Here is a 16629-nt window from a genome sequence, read left to right as displayed (position 1 = left end):
ATGAGCCCTTCCTTTAGCCTAATTATCTTTTAATATCTTAGAAAAATGTGATAGTAAAAGAAAATTCTAGTCAGTAGTATTCTCATCTTTACTGGTTTTCAGATGATTTAGTATTCTCATCTTTACTTTCAGATGATTTAGTATTCTCATCTTTACTTTCAGATGATTTAGTCTGAACTTAGTTTATATCCAGATTTGGATATAAGATCTACTCACTGTAGATATCTTGAAGATTTCCAGCATAGGTATCAGTTAGAGAACTCAACTGCAATTCTTTGATGTGCTCCTCCTGTTTTACCATCTACCCCAGATTCAGGGGGGTGACTGTTCGCTCAGCACACTTTGGTCAAAACTCCAGGCGATGGTGGAACCAAAGTAGCTTATACAGAGGACTTGCTGCAAGGATCCAGCTCTTAGAATAGCAGGGACACTTGAGGTTAATGCTGCATCTTTCAGTCACTGCCAGCAGTATTGTTTGTCACATTTGCACATCCAGATTATTTTATAGTTTTAGACAATTAAAACCGGAATGTCCTTAGATCCCAATTTCCTCTTTAATCATTTGTCTTGCTGGCATATTATTAAGCCAGTTCTTTAGAGACCTGATAAAAACATTGAAAGATACAGTTGCTATAATCAAATGCTAAACAAGATGTTTAAAAGGTAAGAATTTTGTGCAGCTCTTTACTACTAACTGTTACTTTACTCTGTAGTTACTGAAATATTTAAAGTAAAGTAGTTTGGTATAGCAGACTGGACAAAATTCAGAAAATGGGTTATAACAGTATTATATTTGTGACCCATAATAAATAATTAAGTTGTTTGGACCTGTGTGAAATCAAGTCACTTCTGTGTGTGAAATAAAAAATCACTTCAGTGTCTTTGTTCTATGATTCTGTAGATTAATCTTTTAACAGGGGCTTCACCTCAGCTTAAGTTGAATATGTAAGTTATTATGCTGACCTGCTGATAGGAGAGCAAAAACCAGACCTTGATGCCACTGTAGAAAAACAGGATCATTTTACATTTTTCACTAACGTCTAATTGTTAAATATAATTTGATCTTATGGTTGTCAACATTGGCAAGCAAATTGTTTGACAACTCTGAAAGAAGTGGCTATTATTTAAAAAAGGAGAGAAGAAAAAGAAATAAGTAGGAGTCTGCTTTAGCATTTAGCAGTTAAGTGGCTGGCTTCAGTGGCCTGAAATCTGAAGTTTGTGATAATGTTAACAAAAAAACTGAAATAAGCATTTACTCTAACTTAAAAATTATAATTAAATTCTGTATTTGATGTTTAAATTTATATTTTAAGGAAGTTAAAATCTAAGCAGATTGATATTAAATGATGAATATATTACTTATTGAATACATTAAATGAATGGAATTTCCTTTTCATTCCTTTTAAATAAGCAAATGTTTAAAAAATAAATCTAATCATATAGTAATATTTACCTAAGTAATCTTTCTATCATCAAGTTCAGTTTTAGGAGGTATCTATTTCAAGCACTGAAAATCATCTTGGTAATTATCTTAATTTAGTGAAGGAAACCAAAGGCCCTTGAGAAAAACTTACTGACTTGAATTGATTTTGAAAATACTTTTTCTCTAAAGGTGTTGTTTTCAGTAACTTGCCTTTTATTTTATTCTAAGCCTCTTAGAAATTGTTATATTTCTTAACCACTCTAATAGTCTATAAAGCAAAGCAAATAAATAGTAGCAATAGTAGTAAACATTTTACTTAATTTAATCATCAGTTGATGCATTGGATCTAAAATTTTGTATCTTCTTTGGCTTGCTTAGGTAAAACCTCAGTTCCAGGAGATTTTAAGACTGTCTGAAGAAAACATTGGTAGGTTCATTGTTATTACTTTTTAAAAACAATTGAATTGCTTCACTTAGGAAAAATACTATATTTGTTATATGCACATTGTAAACTAGCAGGTACACGTGAAAGTATACGTGAAAAGGAAAACTGTTTCTTGGTTTTACAGCTGTGTCACATCTAATCTCTTCCCTGTGAGATTGTGGTGAGATTAATCTTTGCTAATTTGATTATAAATATCTACCTTCTTTGTAATTAAACTGACCTAAGACTGAGTTTCTCAAACTGAGTACTTGTACCCTTATAGGTTTGAAGTGGTATATTCAAGATACTGAAAATTATAAAATAAAGGGCCTCTACATCATAATTAGTTATTTAAAGCTTTTAAAATTAAAACAAATATAGTGGAAAAGAATGTATGGTATGCATAAACATTCTTAAAATGAAACTACATGCTTGAATGGGGAGTTCTAGCCTCTCTGTTGATAGTTTTCACTCATCTGTCTTAAGAAGTCTAGTTATAGCACCACTGGCCTAAGAACTCATTTCTTAATGGATCTTAGGTCCCTGTGTATTTTTCTAGTTCCTAAGAATTGAAAAATGTTAGAAGGGAAAATGTACAGCCTCCCTCTTTTTTTTTTTTTTTTGAACTTGGTTGATTTGGGATAGATAAATAATTCTTATCTCAGTTCAGTCCTGCCTTAGTGATTTGGTTCGAGTGATCTACAAAACTCCACCTTGGGCTGTCCTCAGAGAGAAAAATAAAACATAAGATTTTTTTTTTTTGACAGATGCTTCCCAAAATTTGTATTTTTTTAAAAGGATTGATATTTGGAATGCCTAGTAGTTGGTATTATCTGTTCAGTTATTAATTCTGATGATAAATTAGTGAAGAATACTTACATAGTTTAGAAACTGACAGCTTTTAGAATTATTCAGTTATCTCTGAATGTTAGCTGTTCCTGTAGGAAGAGATTATTAATCCCTCTGTATATAGTCTGTATCTCTGAATCCAATTTAGACCTATGTTCCTAACCTCAGATTTAACTCTCAAATAGCATATCAGTATTACCCCTAAGGAAAAAAAAATTAATCTTATTAAGAGAATAAGCAAACCTCAAATACTAATTGATGTGAAATGGAACTTTCTTTTTTGTTATAATTCTTTCAGGGCAGTTAGTTAAATTTCTTTATGTACTATGTACTACTTTCTGAAAAGAATTTGGAGCAATATAAACAAAGAAAAATGTAATAAATAATTTGGGAGTATGTAAAAGCAAATCTAAAGGACTTAAAATAGTGCCTAAGGAACAATAAGCAAGAGATGTTGGTACAACGAATAATGTCACACCATCTCTAGAAGTGCTTTTTTGAAAGTATCTACAGGCGATTTTATCTTCTCTTAAAATAGTTGCAGGGTACTCTCCTAGGGTTGAACGCTTTCCTCTCTTCTACCGCTTTACTTAGCCTGAATTTTCCCATTGGAAATAATCAGGGTTATCTGGCTGAAAATCGCTATAGAAAATGGAGGAGGTGCTCTGGAACTAGACTGGTCCTAGGAAACTAGGTAGTATCTCATATCTAGAAGCAGATAAATAATACATACATAGGTGCCTTTTACCTAAATGCCTTTAAGTTTTACTGTAAATTGAAAGTATAAAAATTTAAGACGACCTGATTTTATCAATTGGCACTTGGGAGACTTCAAGAAAGCGCGGACTTCTGAGTATGGAAAGGGAAGTACAGCATCTCATTTTGGTTATTAAAGTTCTTTCCCATCTACCAAAAATGTTTCTGCTAATGGCTTTATAAAAAGTACTAAGTTGTATTTTTACAACCACCAATGGATATATGTTTTAATCAAAATCATTTTCCTCAGTAATGATAATATTTATGTGTAAACCTTCTAGCCAGTTGGAATTTTAAGTATAATTTGTATTGTGACTTTTTGCTTTACATTTAAAATATGCTCAGATTTTTAAAATTATTTTAATGATTTTAGATTCCTCGGCAGGAAATGGGGTCCTCACTAAAGCTACTGTCCCCATTTATGCAACAGGAGTCCTTACATGTTATATTCAGGTAAGGGAAAAATTCTTTGACTAGAAAATGTAAAGGCACTTTCTGTTTAGAAAGATACTTAACATTATGCCTTTTTAATGTATGTATAAATAAAAGTGGTACCCGTAAAGGAAAACAAAATTTAAATATTTGTCTTATTCAGTAAGTAATTTGTTAGTGGAGAGCATATTTGAATAAGTCACCTCAGCTAGGGTGACCAAGCTTCAGTCTCCGTGTACAGTCTTAGGGTTTCTCTCTTCCCACGGGACCTCTAGAGCAGCAGAGCCAGACCTAATACATGGTGACTCAGGGCTCCTAAGAGTGCAAAAGCAGCATCTACTAGGCTAAGGCTTAGGCCTAGAATCAGCGCATCACTCCTGTGCTGTCTCCTGATTATAGCAAGTCATACCCCAGCCCAGACTGCAGAGGAGGGAAGTAAACAAGGGCATGAGTCAGAAGCTGCGGTTCGTCGCAGGTCACAGTATAACAGACCACCACACTCTACTTAACCTTATTTTAAGGAAATAGTATTATGTTGTATTAAGGTTTATCAGTCATTTTTAAGTGTGAGGCAGTCTCACCAGTAAGGTGAAACTATAGATTCAGGATAAAGCATTTTTAGAGATTAGATTGTGAGGGGCACCTGACTGGCTCAGTCCAGCATGTGACTCTTGATCTAAGGGTCATGAGTTAGAGTCCCACATTGGTTGTAGAGATTACTTTAAAAAAACCATTTTTTTTAATAAATAGAAATCAGAGTGTAAGAATCAAAAAGGAAGGCCTTTTTTGCTGAGTTTTCCCCTATTAATACCTAAGGTTTCTTTTGTCCTTTGAATTCAAAGTAAAACAATTCATATTTATTGTACTCTTCCTCCAAAAACAGGTTTGAGGGATCTTACAATTTCAAAATATAGTCTTTTAAAAACACAGTAGTCTATATTTCAACAAGCATTTAGCTTCTCACCACTAAGACATTGCAAAGATAATTTTTAGGAAATCGATTTTCTGTTAAAGGAATAACTTTTACTAGTCTGTATTTAAGTATTTAGTGTCAAAATTAATGAGAACTGAAGTTGGTAAAAATTAATTTTAATTTTAAAATATGCCTTATTATGTTCTAAACCAGGACTGTCTTATAAAATTTTTCGCAACAGCAGACACAGTCTGTATCTGCGCTGTCCAATAAGGAAGACACTAGCCACATTGGCTATTAAGCACTTGAATAGTGCTAAGGAACTGAATCTTTTATTATACTTAATTTTTTTTAAAGATTTATTTATTCATTTGACAGAGAGAGACAGTGAGAGAGGGAACATAAGCAGGGGGAGAGGGAGGAGGAAAGGAGGCTCCCTACTGAGCAGAGCACGCAATGTGGGGCTTGATCTCAGGACCCTAGGATCATGACAGGAGCTGAAGGAGATGTATAACGACTGAGCCACCGAGGCACCCTTATTGTACTTAATTTTTAATCTAAATTTAAATTTTTAAATAATCACATGTGGTGAGTGGCTACCATATTGGACAGCACAGGTCTAAATCTATGAATCAGGATAGTTTTTGTCCTCATACCACTGGGGTCATAGATATGCTGGATAAATAGCTTTAATTAAAATGCTTCTAAGACTGGATATTTCCCCATATTTGATGAAATTTTCTAATTTTGGTAGTAAATTATTATTTTAGTTCTACTTACTTGGTTAGAAATTCATTATCAGTCTTTTTCCTCTGTAGGAAGAAGACCGAAAACTGTTAGTTGGATTCTTAGAAGATGTAATGACCCTGCTTTCATTATCTCATGCTCCTCTTGATAGCCTGAAGGCTTCTTTTGTGGAACTGGGGTAAAAATAATAGCTTATAGTTGTTGTTTTTTTTAAATTGATACAAAGTTTTTTAAATTGGATGTATGGAATACACAATTTGAGTCTAAAAATATTGGCATACACACCAAATCTTTTGGGTTTTGAGGCCTAAGATTTTTTGTTGTTGTTGTTTCTGGTTTTGCTTATTTGTACATTCTTAATATTTTGTAATCAATACATTATAATAAAAGAATGGGGAAAGACTACAGATGTTTTCTTGGAAGTGGTTGGAGAAATAAAGTTCAGATTTGAAGAAAATTTAGTTTTCCAGGACTGAAAAAGGAGCCCCAAGTAAAAGCCAGTTCATTATGATTGCCGTAATCCTGCTCGTAATCATATCATCCAGCTGCTCTTATAGTTTTTCTCTGCCCTTAATAGCAATACAGTCTTACATTTAGACAGGCTTCACAATTTATCCTTCCCTGTACATGATTTGACTTGATCTGATTTGATCCTACAGTAAACATACGACATAAAGAAGGACATGTGTTGCTTCCCCAATTTTTGTAGATATAGAAATTAAGCTCCACAGAGGTTTAACTTACTCATCTGACTCTTAGTCCAGTGCCCTTTTTTTCCTCCTAGGTAAATTTTCTTTTTCTTTTTTTTTTTTTAATAATTTTAACTTCTATGCTATTAAACAGTTGAAATTTCTGTCGTAATTGCAATGTTTATAGAACCTAAAACTATAATTCCTGAATATGCTAAAAGTTTGTGGCTTTGTGAGGTGACTTCCTTTTTTAAAGAATCTTGAATGTAACCTATTAAACCTACACAGAGTAATTTCATATGATTTGCCAATGTTTTTGTCATTAATATTACTTATAAATATAGTATTTTTCAGTACACCAGTAAGGCACTGTGGCGCTCACTTTTAACACCAAGTTTTTTCTTTCAGTGCAAATCCAGCCTACCATGAGTTACTGTTAACTGTTCTATGGTATGGTGTTGTCCATACGTCAGCACTTGTGAGATGTACTGCTGCTAGAATGTTCGAGGTATGTAAATAAATACTTCTCTCGGGTCATATTATAATGATTTTGTTTGGAAGAAGGAGAAGGGAATGTTTTTTTAAAAAAGGTTTTGAATACTATGTTACGTTGATGTGTATTTTTTGGCAATAAACAGTATCTAGTTGTGTACTGTGTGATGGGGCAGAAACTTAGTTTTGATATATTTAAGGATGTTTTCTAGCCTTATTGGTTCCTTGGATGTTATTCTATTATCAGTTCTATTTCTTATAATTTCCTTTAAATCTTACTTAATTTCCATCCTTTATAAATCTTTCTGATTATACTTTTCTATTTGTAGAGATAAAACAACTACTAAAATAAACTAAAACAGTATAAGATATATTTAAAGTTGTAAATTATAGTTGGATTCATTAATCACATTAAAAAAATCAGTTATTGCAAATATGAAAATATTTACTTTATTGACTACTTCTACTTATTTTCTCACATGTCATATCTAGAATAACATCCCTGTACATTATCTGCCCATAGACTTATTAAAAGAGTCTGTTTAACTAGATTTTCTTAAATTGCCACCAACCCAAGTTAAGTATGAAAATTAAAATGCCTATCTTCTGAAAATTGAAATAGCCATCATAGGGGAAATTATTCTATAACCTACTTGATTATTTTATATTGATTGATTTATATCTCTAGAAGTTATATTTGATGGCTGACGTTGATACAGAGTGTTCCTTATCCTTTTTGCTACTGAGTCTTGCCATAGAGCCTGGGTTCAGGATCTGTCTCTGCCACTTAGCAGCAAGTTCAGACTTCTCTGTGCCTTAGTTTCCTCATCTACACAATGAAGATGATAATAATAAGTGTCGATCTCAAAAGATTTTTGTTAATATGAAATCAATTTGTACTTGTAAAGCCCTTAAAACAGTGTCTGGCACATATTAAACTAAGTAAATGTTAACTGTCATTAACATTATTCTTTTTTACTTATCATGCTATTTCACAAAGTAACATATAGTTTAGGGAACATATATCTATCTAAGCTAAAATTATCCCTAATATGCATGTGATTCTTAAAATATCTTAAAGCATTTCTTTCCATAAAGAGAATTGGTTAATTCCGTCCTTTGGATAATTTTTCCTGAATTTCAGAATTTTTCCACAATTTAAGATAAATTGTCACTTGAAGAATAGAGCATTGGTATGTTTAAATTATGTATTTAAGCAAACTTTTAAATACAGAAAATAGATTTGTGAAATCTGAAGAAAATTCCAGTCTTACCAAGGAGGTTGAATATCCTCTGTCCATGTTAGTCCCTCCCATTATTATACATATTTGATCAAAAAAAAACTATGTTCAAGTGTTCTTTGTCAAGTTGAATGCCAAATTAAAAAAAAATCAGTTTGCTCTGTAATAAAAGTTCCTTGTGAGTATAAATAATTTTGATTATTCAGTATGCTGGGAAAAAAGTCATCCATGAAAAGAAAAAAGCATCCTTTTATATAAAGAACTGTCTTTAATACACTCTTCCCATAGGATTTTATTCTAAGACCCTAAAAGCTACTTCTTTCTCTCAAACCATTTATTTTTCAAATTATGTATGCACTGGCAAAATATACCATATAAATGAAAAAAATTGAGCAAATAAAATGAAACATCCTCTCCATTTTTGTTTTTTTTTTCTGTCTTATTTCTCATATGTGGCTTTTGCCTGGCTTTGGTTTCTACGGTTGCAGTCGTGCTGGGCTGGAAGCTGTACCTGTGCTCCAGCAATTTTCAGTGTTCTTTCAGGTTGATTATGAACTTCTGAGTCAAATTTGAGAAATTTATTTCAGGATTTTTTCAAACTCATTTATGATAAAAAATTTTTCAGTGATCATGCCAGTAAAAGTCATCAGTAGAAAAAAATAAAGTTAGTTTTTTGGGGGAGCCTGGGTGGCTCAGTTGATTGAGTGCAACTTAGGTCATGATGTCAGGGTCCTGGGATAGGACCCCGAATCAGGCTCCAGCCTCAGCAGGGCCTCTGCTTAAGGATTTTCTTTCTTGCTCTCCCTCTGCCCCTCACCCTATTTGCTCTCTCTTTCTAAAATAAATAAATAGGGGCGCCTGGGTAGCTTAATGAGTTAAAGCCTCTGCCTTCAGCAGTCATGATCTCAGGGTCCCTGTATCAAGCCCCACATGGGGCTCTCTGCTCGGCGGGGAGTCTGCTTCCCCTTCTCTCTCTGCCTGCCTCTCTGCCTACTTGTGATCTCTTTCTGTCAAATAAATAAATAAATAAATAAAATCTTTAAAAATAAGTAAATAAATCTACTATATTTAAGGTGGTAGCGAAAGTTCTTTTGTCATTTTATTCCAGCCTAATTATCCATGTATTTTTATAAAAGTTATTTCAGAATGTGGAAGTAGATTTTAAAGTCAGTCAGTTGTTAAATAGAATTAAGAATTAAATTAAGAATCCCATGTAAAGTGAGTTCTGCTGTCTCTGATATGGTGTATAGGGGGAATGTGTTAACATGTTAACATGCACACAGTGTTAGGTTTTTGTTACTAAAAATTCATGGCATCGTCCATCTTCCATGAGACGTAGATCTCCTACAAGGTGAACAGACTGATTAGCATTTAGGATTCATTTGTTTTTTAAATTCTGAAATTGAGAATGTAGGATTAGGATGTCGCCCGTTTAAAAACAATGTATACTCCCCAGTATCGTCCTCTTCTACTCTATTTAGGGTTGGTTGCTAAATGGATTATTTTATCATTAGAGCATAGAAATAGGTTGGTCTGACTGTGCTTATCATATTTTTCCTATTCATTTGAGCTTTTAGAGAAATGTAAAAGAACTGTAAATGTTAACAACTTGGACCGGCCAAAACAATTTTTTAATTAATAATTTCTTCATTCAAATACATCAGAAATCTTATATCTTGGACTACTCATAATAATTAAACTCACATTTCTTGAATGCATGATCTTTGTCAGATGCAGTCCTTAGGTATATTACATGTAGTTAGTAGCACAATGATCCTTTAGGATAAATAACAATATCACCACATTCGGATGAGAAAACTGAGTTTCAAGAGATTATGTAACATGTCTAAGGCCACATGGCTAAGAGGAGAGGTAGAGTCTGAACCCAGATCCAATTCCCAGACGTAGTACTTTCCACTTAGGCTGCATTATGTCTCTGTACCTCAAAAGAGAAAACTGTAATGTAAAAGGTTGGGAATTGTCCTGGATTTTTATGTTGACCTGCCATGGAACAATCAGAGCAGTTCAGTGGTGTCTGCTGGCCATTTGAGTTTGGTTTAAAAAGAGTCCAGTTTGTACCTTGTTGGTCATAACAAAATGACGCCAGATTTACTTCAACAATTTTAACCATAGAATCCAGTATGTATCTTCTTTTTAAGTTTAAAAAAAAAAGAAAAGGTTTGTTTTTTTTTAAATTGTATTTAATTGAACACAAAAATTGCCTAGATACTTTGACCAAAAGTACAAACTGCCATTGAATTGGTGACAAACTCTGTTTTCGTGGACTGCTAGGCTATTTAAGCTTTATTCTCTTCCTAAGCATTCTCTGCCTTTATAAAGCACTCTAGAAGCAATATTTGCTTAGCTTCTAATTTTGGTTTTGCTTTTGTGTTTTCTCTCTTTCTCTTGGTTGTTCCTTTCTTCTTCCCGTGGCACTGTTTGCTCTTTCCATGCATCACCTGTGAATACCCCCCACGCTGACCAATCAGCTGTTGGTGAAGGGGGTGAATGAAACTCTGGTAGCTCAGAGGGTTGTTCCTGCTCTCATTACTCTCTCCAGTGACCCTGAAATGTAAGTGTCATTCCTGCCTTTTACATTCAGCATCCCTTTCAAAATGTGCCTGTCAAGAAATAACCATCAGCTTTTAAATCCATTAAAGAATATATTTATCTCTTTAAAATAATAATATTGGATTATATTCACTTGATTTTAAAGTTTATTATACTGTTCATGTATCTCTTTTTTGAATGTCAGCCATCACATTTGGAGGCCATACATGAAAAGAATACATTAAAATCATTCTCAGTAAACATTTCCAAAACTTAGAATATGCTGATGGACTATTTCTTCCAAGCCAAGAAAGGATGCTCTGCTAATCTCACTAACATGTTGTTACCAGTAAGTATAGTGGCATGAACCAAAGGCTTAACATTTTAATGTCTCATGTGGGTGACTAAACCAAGAAAGACCAATGAGTCTGCCTGCCCATCCTCAGTCACAGCTAACCCAGTTCTCATTCCAGTTTACCAAACCATTTTTTATTGCATGTTGACTGGTTTACAGCTGACTCTTCGAGGCATGAGTGAAGCGTTAGTTGACAAGCGGGTTGCTCCGGCCCTTGTTACCTTGTCCAGTGATCCTGAATTGTGAGTTCCACAGACTGCGACCTTAAGTTACCCTGTCTGTCTTTTTGAGCATTCTTCTTGGTCTGCTTTTTTTAAATTTAATTTGTCATTGCTAGAGACTAATACAGTATATTTACCTTGTACTTACTTTGATATACATTTTAATAATCAGTTTTTCATCTCAAAGAAAGTTTCAGTTTCTTTCTTTTTTAATTCTAACAGCTCTGTCAGAATTGCCACAATTCCGGCCTTTGGCACTATTATGGAAACCGTTATTCAGAGAGAGGTAGGAAATTATTGAAATTTACTATCTGTGTACTGTTGAGGTGATGATGCATTACCCACGTGCATCCAGTGCTAGGGGGCAGGGAGCATTATACCTTTTAGTTTATCTCTTAGTTCGTTATGGGCCAGAGGAATATCTCAGTATGGAAAATATGAGAGCCTTTCCCAAAGTATATCTTCATATCCTAAGGAAATCTCCATCTTCCTCCTCAATTAGAAAAATATAAGCCAACTCTTAGATGTTCCATTTTAAGCTTAGCTGAGTATTGCAGTTTTGAATAACCTTCGAAGCAGAAAACCTTCTGTTCTCCAGTAGACTTCTAGATAGTCGACATAAATTCCTGATTACCAGTTTGCACAGATTTGAAGACAATTTTGCCAGATAACTTTAGGAACACCTAAAAGAAAGACCTATTTCAGTTTTATAAATGGAGGCTAGAGGGCACCTCTTTTCTCATAACTGTGTCACTGGTGCAAGTCTAGTGGGCTGGTAGCATGTCACTGCGGCGCATAGAACTGTGACAGCCCTCTGTTAGGCCTGCTTCAGGAGATTATCAAGTTCTTTCTCCCTAACAGTGTATTTTGATTTAGAATCTTGTGATTTAATTTCAAGTTTGTTACATTCTGTCTGCAACATTAACTGTAAGACACTTCTTAAAATTAGTATCAAAATTTCGTTTTGGACATGTCTTATACAAATGAAAAACTCTACAGATAGAAAATAAATCATTTGTGCACGTATTACATAGCCACTTAAATGGAAAGAGACATTTTACCTCCCCCCAAAAAAGGAAACACTATTTTATGAAGTTCCTTTGTCATAAAGATTTTTTAATAACAAATTAAACAACTTAGTTTTGTGGGGGAGACGTTTTCCATCTTTTCCTTATATATTTCACTTGTGAAGCAACATTAAAAAGTGTCATTCTGCAAAGCTTGCAGTCTTGGCAGAATTTCAACATGTTCTTAAATCCTAAAATAAAAATGTCTTTTAGGGAAATGTGAGTAAGATATAAGTCATTAATGACTCACTGCTTTCAGAAGGTGAATAATTGGGTAATTTACACTGTGATTGGTTTTAAGAATTAAAATGTAGATACAAAATCATTATAAATTTATGTTTTTCTCTCTGGTGGGCGTTTTTGTTTTTACAGTTTGTTAGGGAATATTTATATTTTCAAGAAAATTAAAAAAAAAGAATTAACAAGCATAAACAAAAATATAAAAACTTTCTGAACCGAAAGACTAAATAAGTACTTGTTTAATTGCAAATTTTTCATGTCCTGTTGATATAAATCATTTGAATCTGTGTTGCAAGCATGATTAATGTATAACATTCTCTGTAACAACTCTACTTTATTTTTAATATTCTGTGAAATAACTGTACAATATCCAATTTTAAGTTGCTGGAAAGGGTGAAAATGCAGTTGGCTTCTTTTCTGGAAGATCCTCAGTACCAAGACCAGTATTCTTTGCATACAGAGATCATAAAAACATTTGGTAGAGTTGGGCCTAATGCAGAACCGAGGTTCCGAGATGAGTGTAAGTTACATTTTTCTACCTTTTTTTTCCTGAATTGTAATTTAAGATGAAAGTCAGAAGCTTCTCTCAGGATTTGTCCTATGTTAAAGCCCTTCTCCACTTTATCTTTCGTATACTGAAAGCTAAAAGTGAACCAAATTTGACTATTGTGAACTTATCAGTAATACTATTACAGGATACTTTTTATACTATATACTGACTGCTGTAACACATGAAAAGTAATTCATAAACAATTTCAAGTTATTTTTAAGATATTTTAAAATAACTAAATTTCAAAATACTATACTTTGTTCTATTTTAAAACTTACTATTTAATTCTCATTTTTAAGGAAATTTTTATGTGTTTCTAAATCATGTTCTTAAGAAAAATATGCTTTTCTTCCACTTGCCATGCCATTCAGCTATGATCAATGATTTTGTTTTAATGCACAGCTTGTTCATCTACTAATGATTTGCATAATTATCTGCTAAAGCATTTTCTTTAGTTTCTGTAGTATCTCTTTTACTGTAGGCCTCAGCCTTTATGACGGGAATTTCTTTTAGTGGCATCAAAGTATCCAGTAATTATTACTCCAAAAGCATATGTCAGTTATCACCGCTATACTTCTTTAGTCCTTTAATTTTTAGCAATTTGACATGCCCTAGAGAGGACCACAACTTTGGCTTCTTAAAGTCATTTTGGTTTCTAGAACAAAATTGTACTCTCCCACAGTCTAGTTGTTACATACCTGGCCTGATATTTTTAATGTAAGTGTCATCAACAAAAAATATTGTTAGGAATTGGACAGCATTGTCCAAAAGGTCTTTCGAGGGCATAACACTTACTGAGCTACAGAAACATAATCTCAAAATGATTTTTTAATGGGTAATGTTGATGACATGAGAAAATAGCAATATTTCATGATTAGTTGACAGGAAAAGATTTGGCATTTTAGCTAGCAATAGGGATAGTTCCACATACTGTAACATCAGATTTATAGGCAATTCTAGTAAAAACTGTAAAGGTACTTTGACCAGCTTTGTTGAGGCTGTCATTGTTCTGAAGTGGAGAGACTAAGTCCTGGCTTTTAGATCAAGGAATTGGCTAAGTAGGCAATGAGCCTTTGGTGTGTGCCCATGTTGTCAAGTTAGTAACTCTCTAGAACATGGTCTAACCTTGTACACATTCAAAAGAAAGGATTATGCATCGCAGAGAAGAAAGACATTTTCTTTTCATAAAGGGAATCTTGGGAATATTGACAATAGATGTTCCACTGCTTGAATAGGTGTAATAAACCACTTGTTATCCCTGCGGCCTTCTACAATTTAATGTATACCCACAGATACGTCTTAACACAATCTTCTTTCACATTCTGGTACAACCAGATTTTTTTTTCCCCCCATTTAAGACAAAAAAACTTTTGTTTTCTTTTGTACTTATTGCCCAGTGGCTTTCGTTTTACTTTAAAACTTTACCCTGAGGACTTTAATGTACTATCTTAATAATTTAGTGGTAGAGTAGAAGTCATCTTGACAAGAATTCCATACTGATATCCATCTTTATTTATAGACCGTTGCTTTTTAGGAGTTTACAAGAAGGTCAGAGAATTCTTGAGTTGTAGTATCTTCCTTGGATTGGCATTTTATCTCTTAGAGATATGTCATTCTATTTCTTAGAGAACAGAATCCAGTGGACTTTTTTTCTTTCCCAATTCCTCATTATCACAGGACGTTTTGGTTTTGATTTTTTTTCAGAGGCCATTGGTTTTATTTGGAACACAATTCAATCTTCTGTTGTTGTTTCTGTTCAGCCTTTTTACTTTATAAAGCCCTCTGAAAATGTTCAGTCATATGCTGGAAATTTTCTAACATGGCAATTTTACATTTCAGGTTAGTTGGGGTTTTTTTTTTTTGACGTTCTTTATTTCAGTTCTGAGACCATTTGCAAAAAGAAAGGATAAGTTTCCCTTTACTTTGGCTGTTGGATCTACCCCAGATATTTTTGGAAAGTTTATTGAAATCAATTTTTATAAAGTCTCCTATGGATTGATTTTGTTTGTAGTGTAGACTCTGTCTAATCTGCCCTTAAGCAAAAGGCTTCTGCAATGACCTTATGTTATACATTTCCTGTTTTCTTTGCCCACTGAAGGTCAGTTGTAGAATTATGCAGATCTTGGTTAGTAAATCTTCTAACCATTTTTTCCATCTGAGGAGTTATCAGTTAAATAAATTAATTGCTACAGATATGGTAGCTAGGATACTATGTATGTAACAAAATGTTGAATTCTGTAGTAAATTTTTGTCTGTCTTCTGAGCTTTAGGAGGCTCTTAGATCAAGAGCCTTTAATTGGCTCTAGAGTTTAAAGTAACTTAAATAGATTGTTTTCTAGTTAAGCAACTTTAAGGGGTTATTGTGCAGTATGGTTATTGAGTTTCTAGGAAAAACATTAAGGGAAGGATTACTTGTCTAGGAGGTCAAAAAAGGAGCGGAAGGAATAAAGAGGCATGTGTCAATAGAAAAAGAAATTCAAGGAACATTCTAAAGGCTGAGGGGAAGTGAATCTCAAAGATTCTCTAGAGAGACTGTCTTAGACCCACCATTTTATTGAGGCCTAAGCGTGCCAGTTAGTGAATTGGAGTTTCAGTGAATTCAGTGGGAAATCAATGAATGTTTGAAGTTTTTGTCTCCCAGGTTTTTCCGAGAGCTCCTTTTAAGTATCTTGTTACTAATTTTGATAAGTCAAAATACCCTAAAAATGGCCATTGTTAATTCATGGTTTTCATGGTTGGTTTGTTTGTTTCAGTTTTGGGCCATTTACTAACATAAGTATAAAACTTGTGATTATAATGTCGTTAATTAGGAAGCAGGAGGTTTTTCTAGGGGAATATTGTGGCTTTCACACACATAAACTCAATGCAAACATGAAAGAAGTCACTGTAGTTGGTCAAAAGTATGTGCTTATGAGTGGTGTTTTGGGTTCCCTAACCAAGCAGAGATTAGAAAGGGGCCCTGTGAGCAATACTTTAATAGTCCCTGGCCCTGCAACCATTTCTTCAAGGAACTCTGGTTTTACTGGGAAGTGGGAGTTAGGAAACATAATTTTAGGCCCTAGAGGTGCTTATTGCTACTGCATTGGATATTGTTTCTTGGGCCATCACTTTTATTTTAGTACTAGGATGTTTATATTTTTGATATTTTATTTTATTCATTGAGACAGAAGGTGCTATTGAGCTCTTGAAGTGACTCGAACTAAATCATCGGTGCTATCTGACATTGGTCTTTCTAAGAATTTGAGAAACTAAAGCTAAGAATTGTTTTATGGAGTGAAATAATTTGATACTGAAAAAGAATAAGTATACTGTATTTGTCCTTTGTTTAGTAGCAGTGATAATACCTGATTTTTAGAAAGAAACTTAATTGTAAAGATAATAATAACACAAGAGGTCGATTGTTTACATTTGTTTATTTGGTTTTCATCTTTCAAATTGGGAAATTTAATTTCAGTGAGGCCAAATAACCTGTAGACACCCTCATATTTAGGTTTTAGTGACAGTGCTATGGTCTGTTCCTTCCAATTGTTATTCTGAAAAACATACTTTCCTTTCTAGTAAGAAAAACTAAGTGAAGGATCTGAAATCATCCAGAATTAAAATGAAATTTTAAAAATTTTAAGATGAAAAAGAAATTGTTTAGTGTATGAGTATAGTGTGTAGAGTGTTTTAGATAAAAA

General features: G+C 33.5%; 1 protein-coding gene across 8 annotated transcripts in view; it reads left to right on the top strand.

The window, feature by feature from the left end:
- Window positions 1-16629, top strand: part of RELCH (RAB11 binding and LisH domain, coiled-coil and HEAT repeat containing) — a 105804-nt gene that overhangs the window by 69702 nt on the left and 19473 nt on the right. For 4 of the 8 annotated variants that reach the window (XM_059140566.1, XM_059140567.1, XM_059140563.1 and 1 more), the window contains 7 exons: window positions 1802-1850; window positions 3826-3905; window positions 5616-5722; window positions 6642-6741; window positions 10456-10538; window positions 11315-11378; window positions 12781-12919. In XM_059140566.1, the coding sequence (XP_058996549.1) occupies window positions 1802-1850; window positions 3826-3905; window positions 5616-5722; window positions 6642-6741; window positions 10456-10538; window positions 11315-11378; window positions 12781-12919 (622 nt within the window). Of the gene's footprint in view, window positions 1-1801; window positions 1851-3825; window positions 3906-5615; window positions 5723-6641; window positions 6742-10455; window positions 10539-11030; window positions 11114-11314; window positions 11379-12780; window positions 12920-16629 lie in introns of those variants that run through there. The other 4 variants (XR_009346104.1, XM_059140565.1, XM_059140564.1 and 1 more) reach the window with 4 other exon arrangements.

This window comes from Mustela lutreola, chromosome 11, assembly GCF_030435805.1.
Source record: "Mustela lutreola isolate mMusLut2 chromosome 11, mMusLut2.pri, whole genome shotgun sequence".
In the NCBI taxonomy this organism is placed as follows: domain Eukaryota; kingdom Metazoa; phylum Chordata; class Mammalia; order Carnivora; family Mustelidae; genus Mustela; species Mustela lutreola.
The sequence above is the reverse complement of the archived record's forward strand: the minus strand, read 5'-3'. Positions and strand labels throughout refer to the sequence as shown.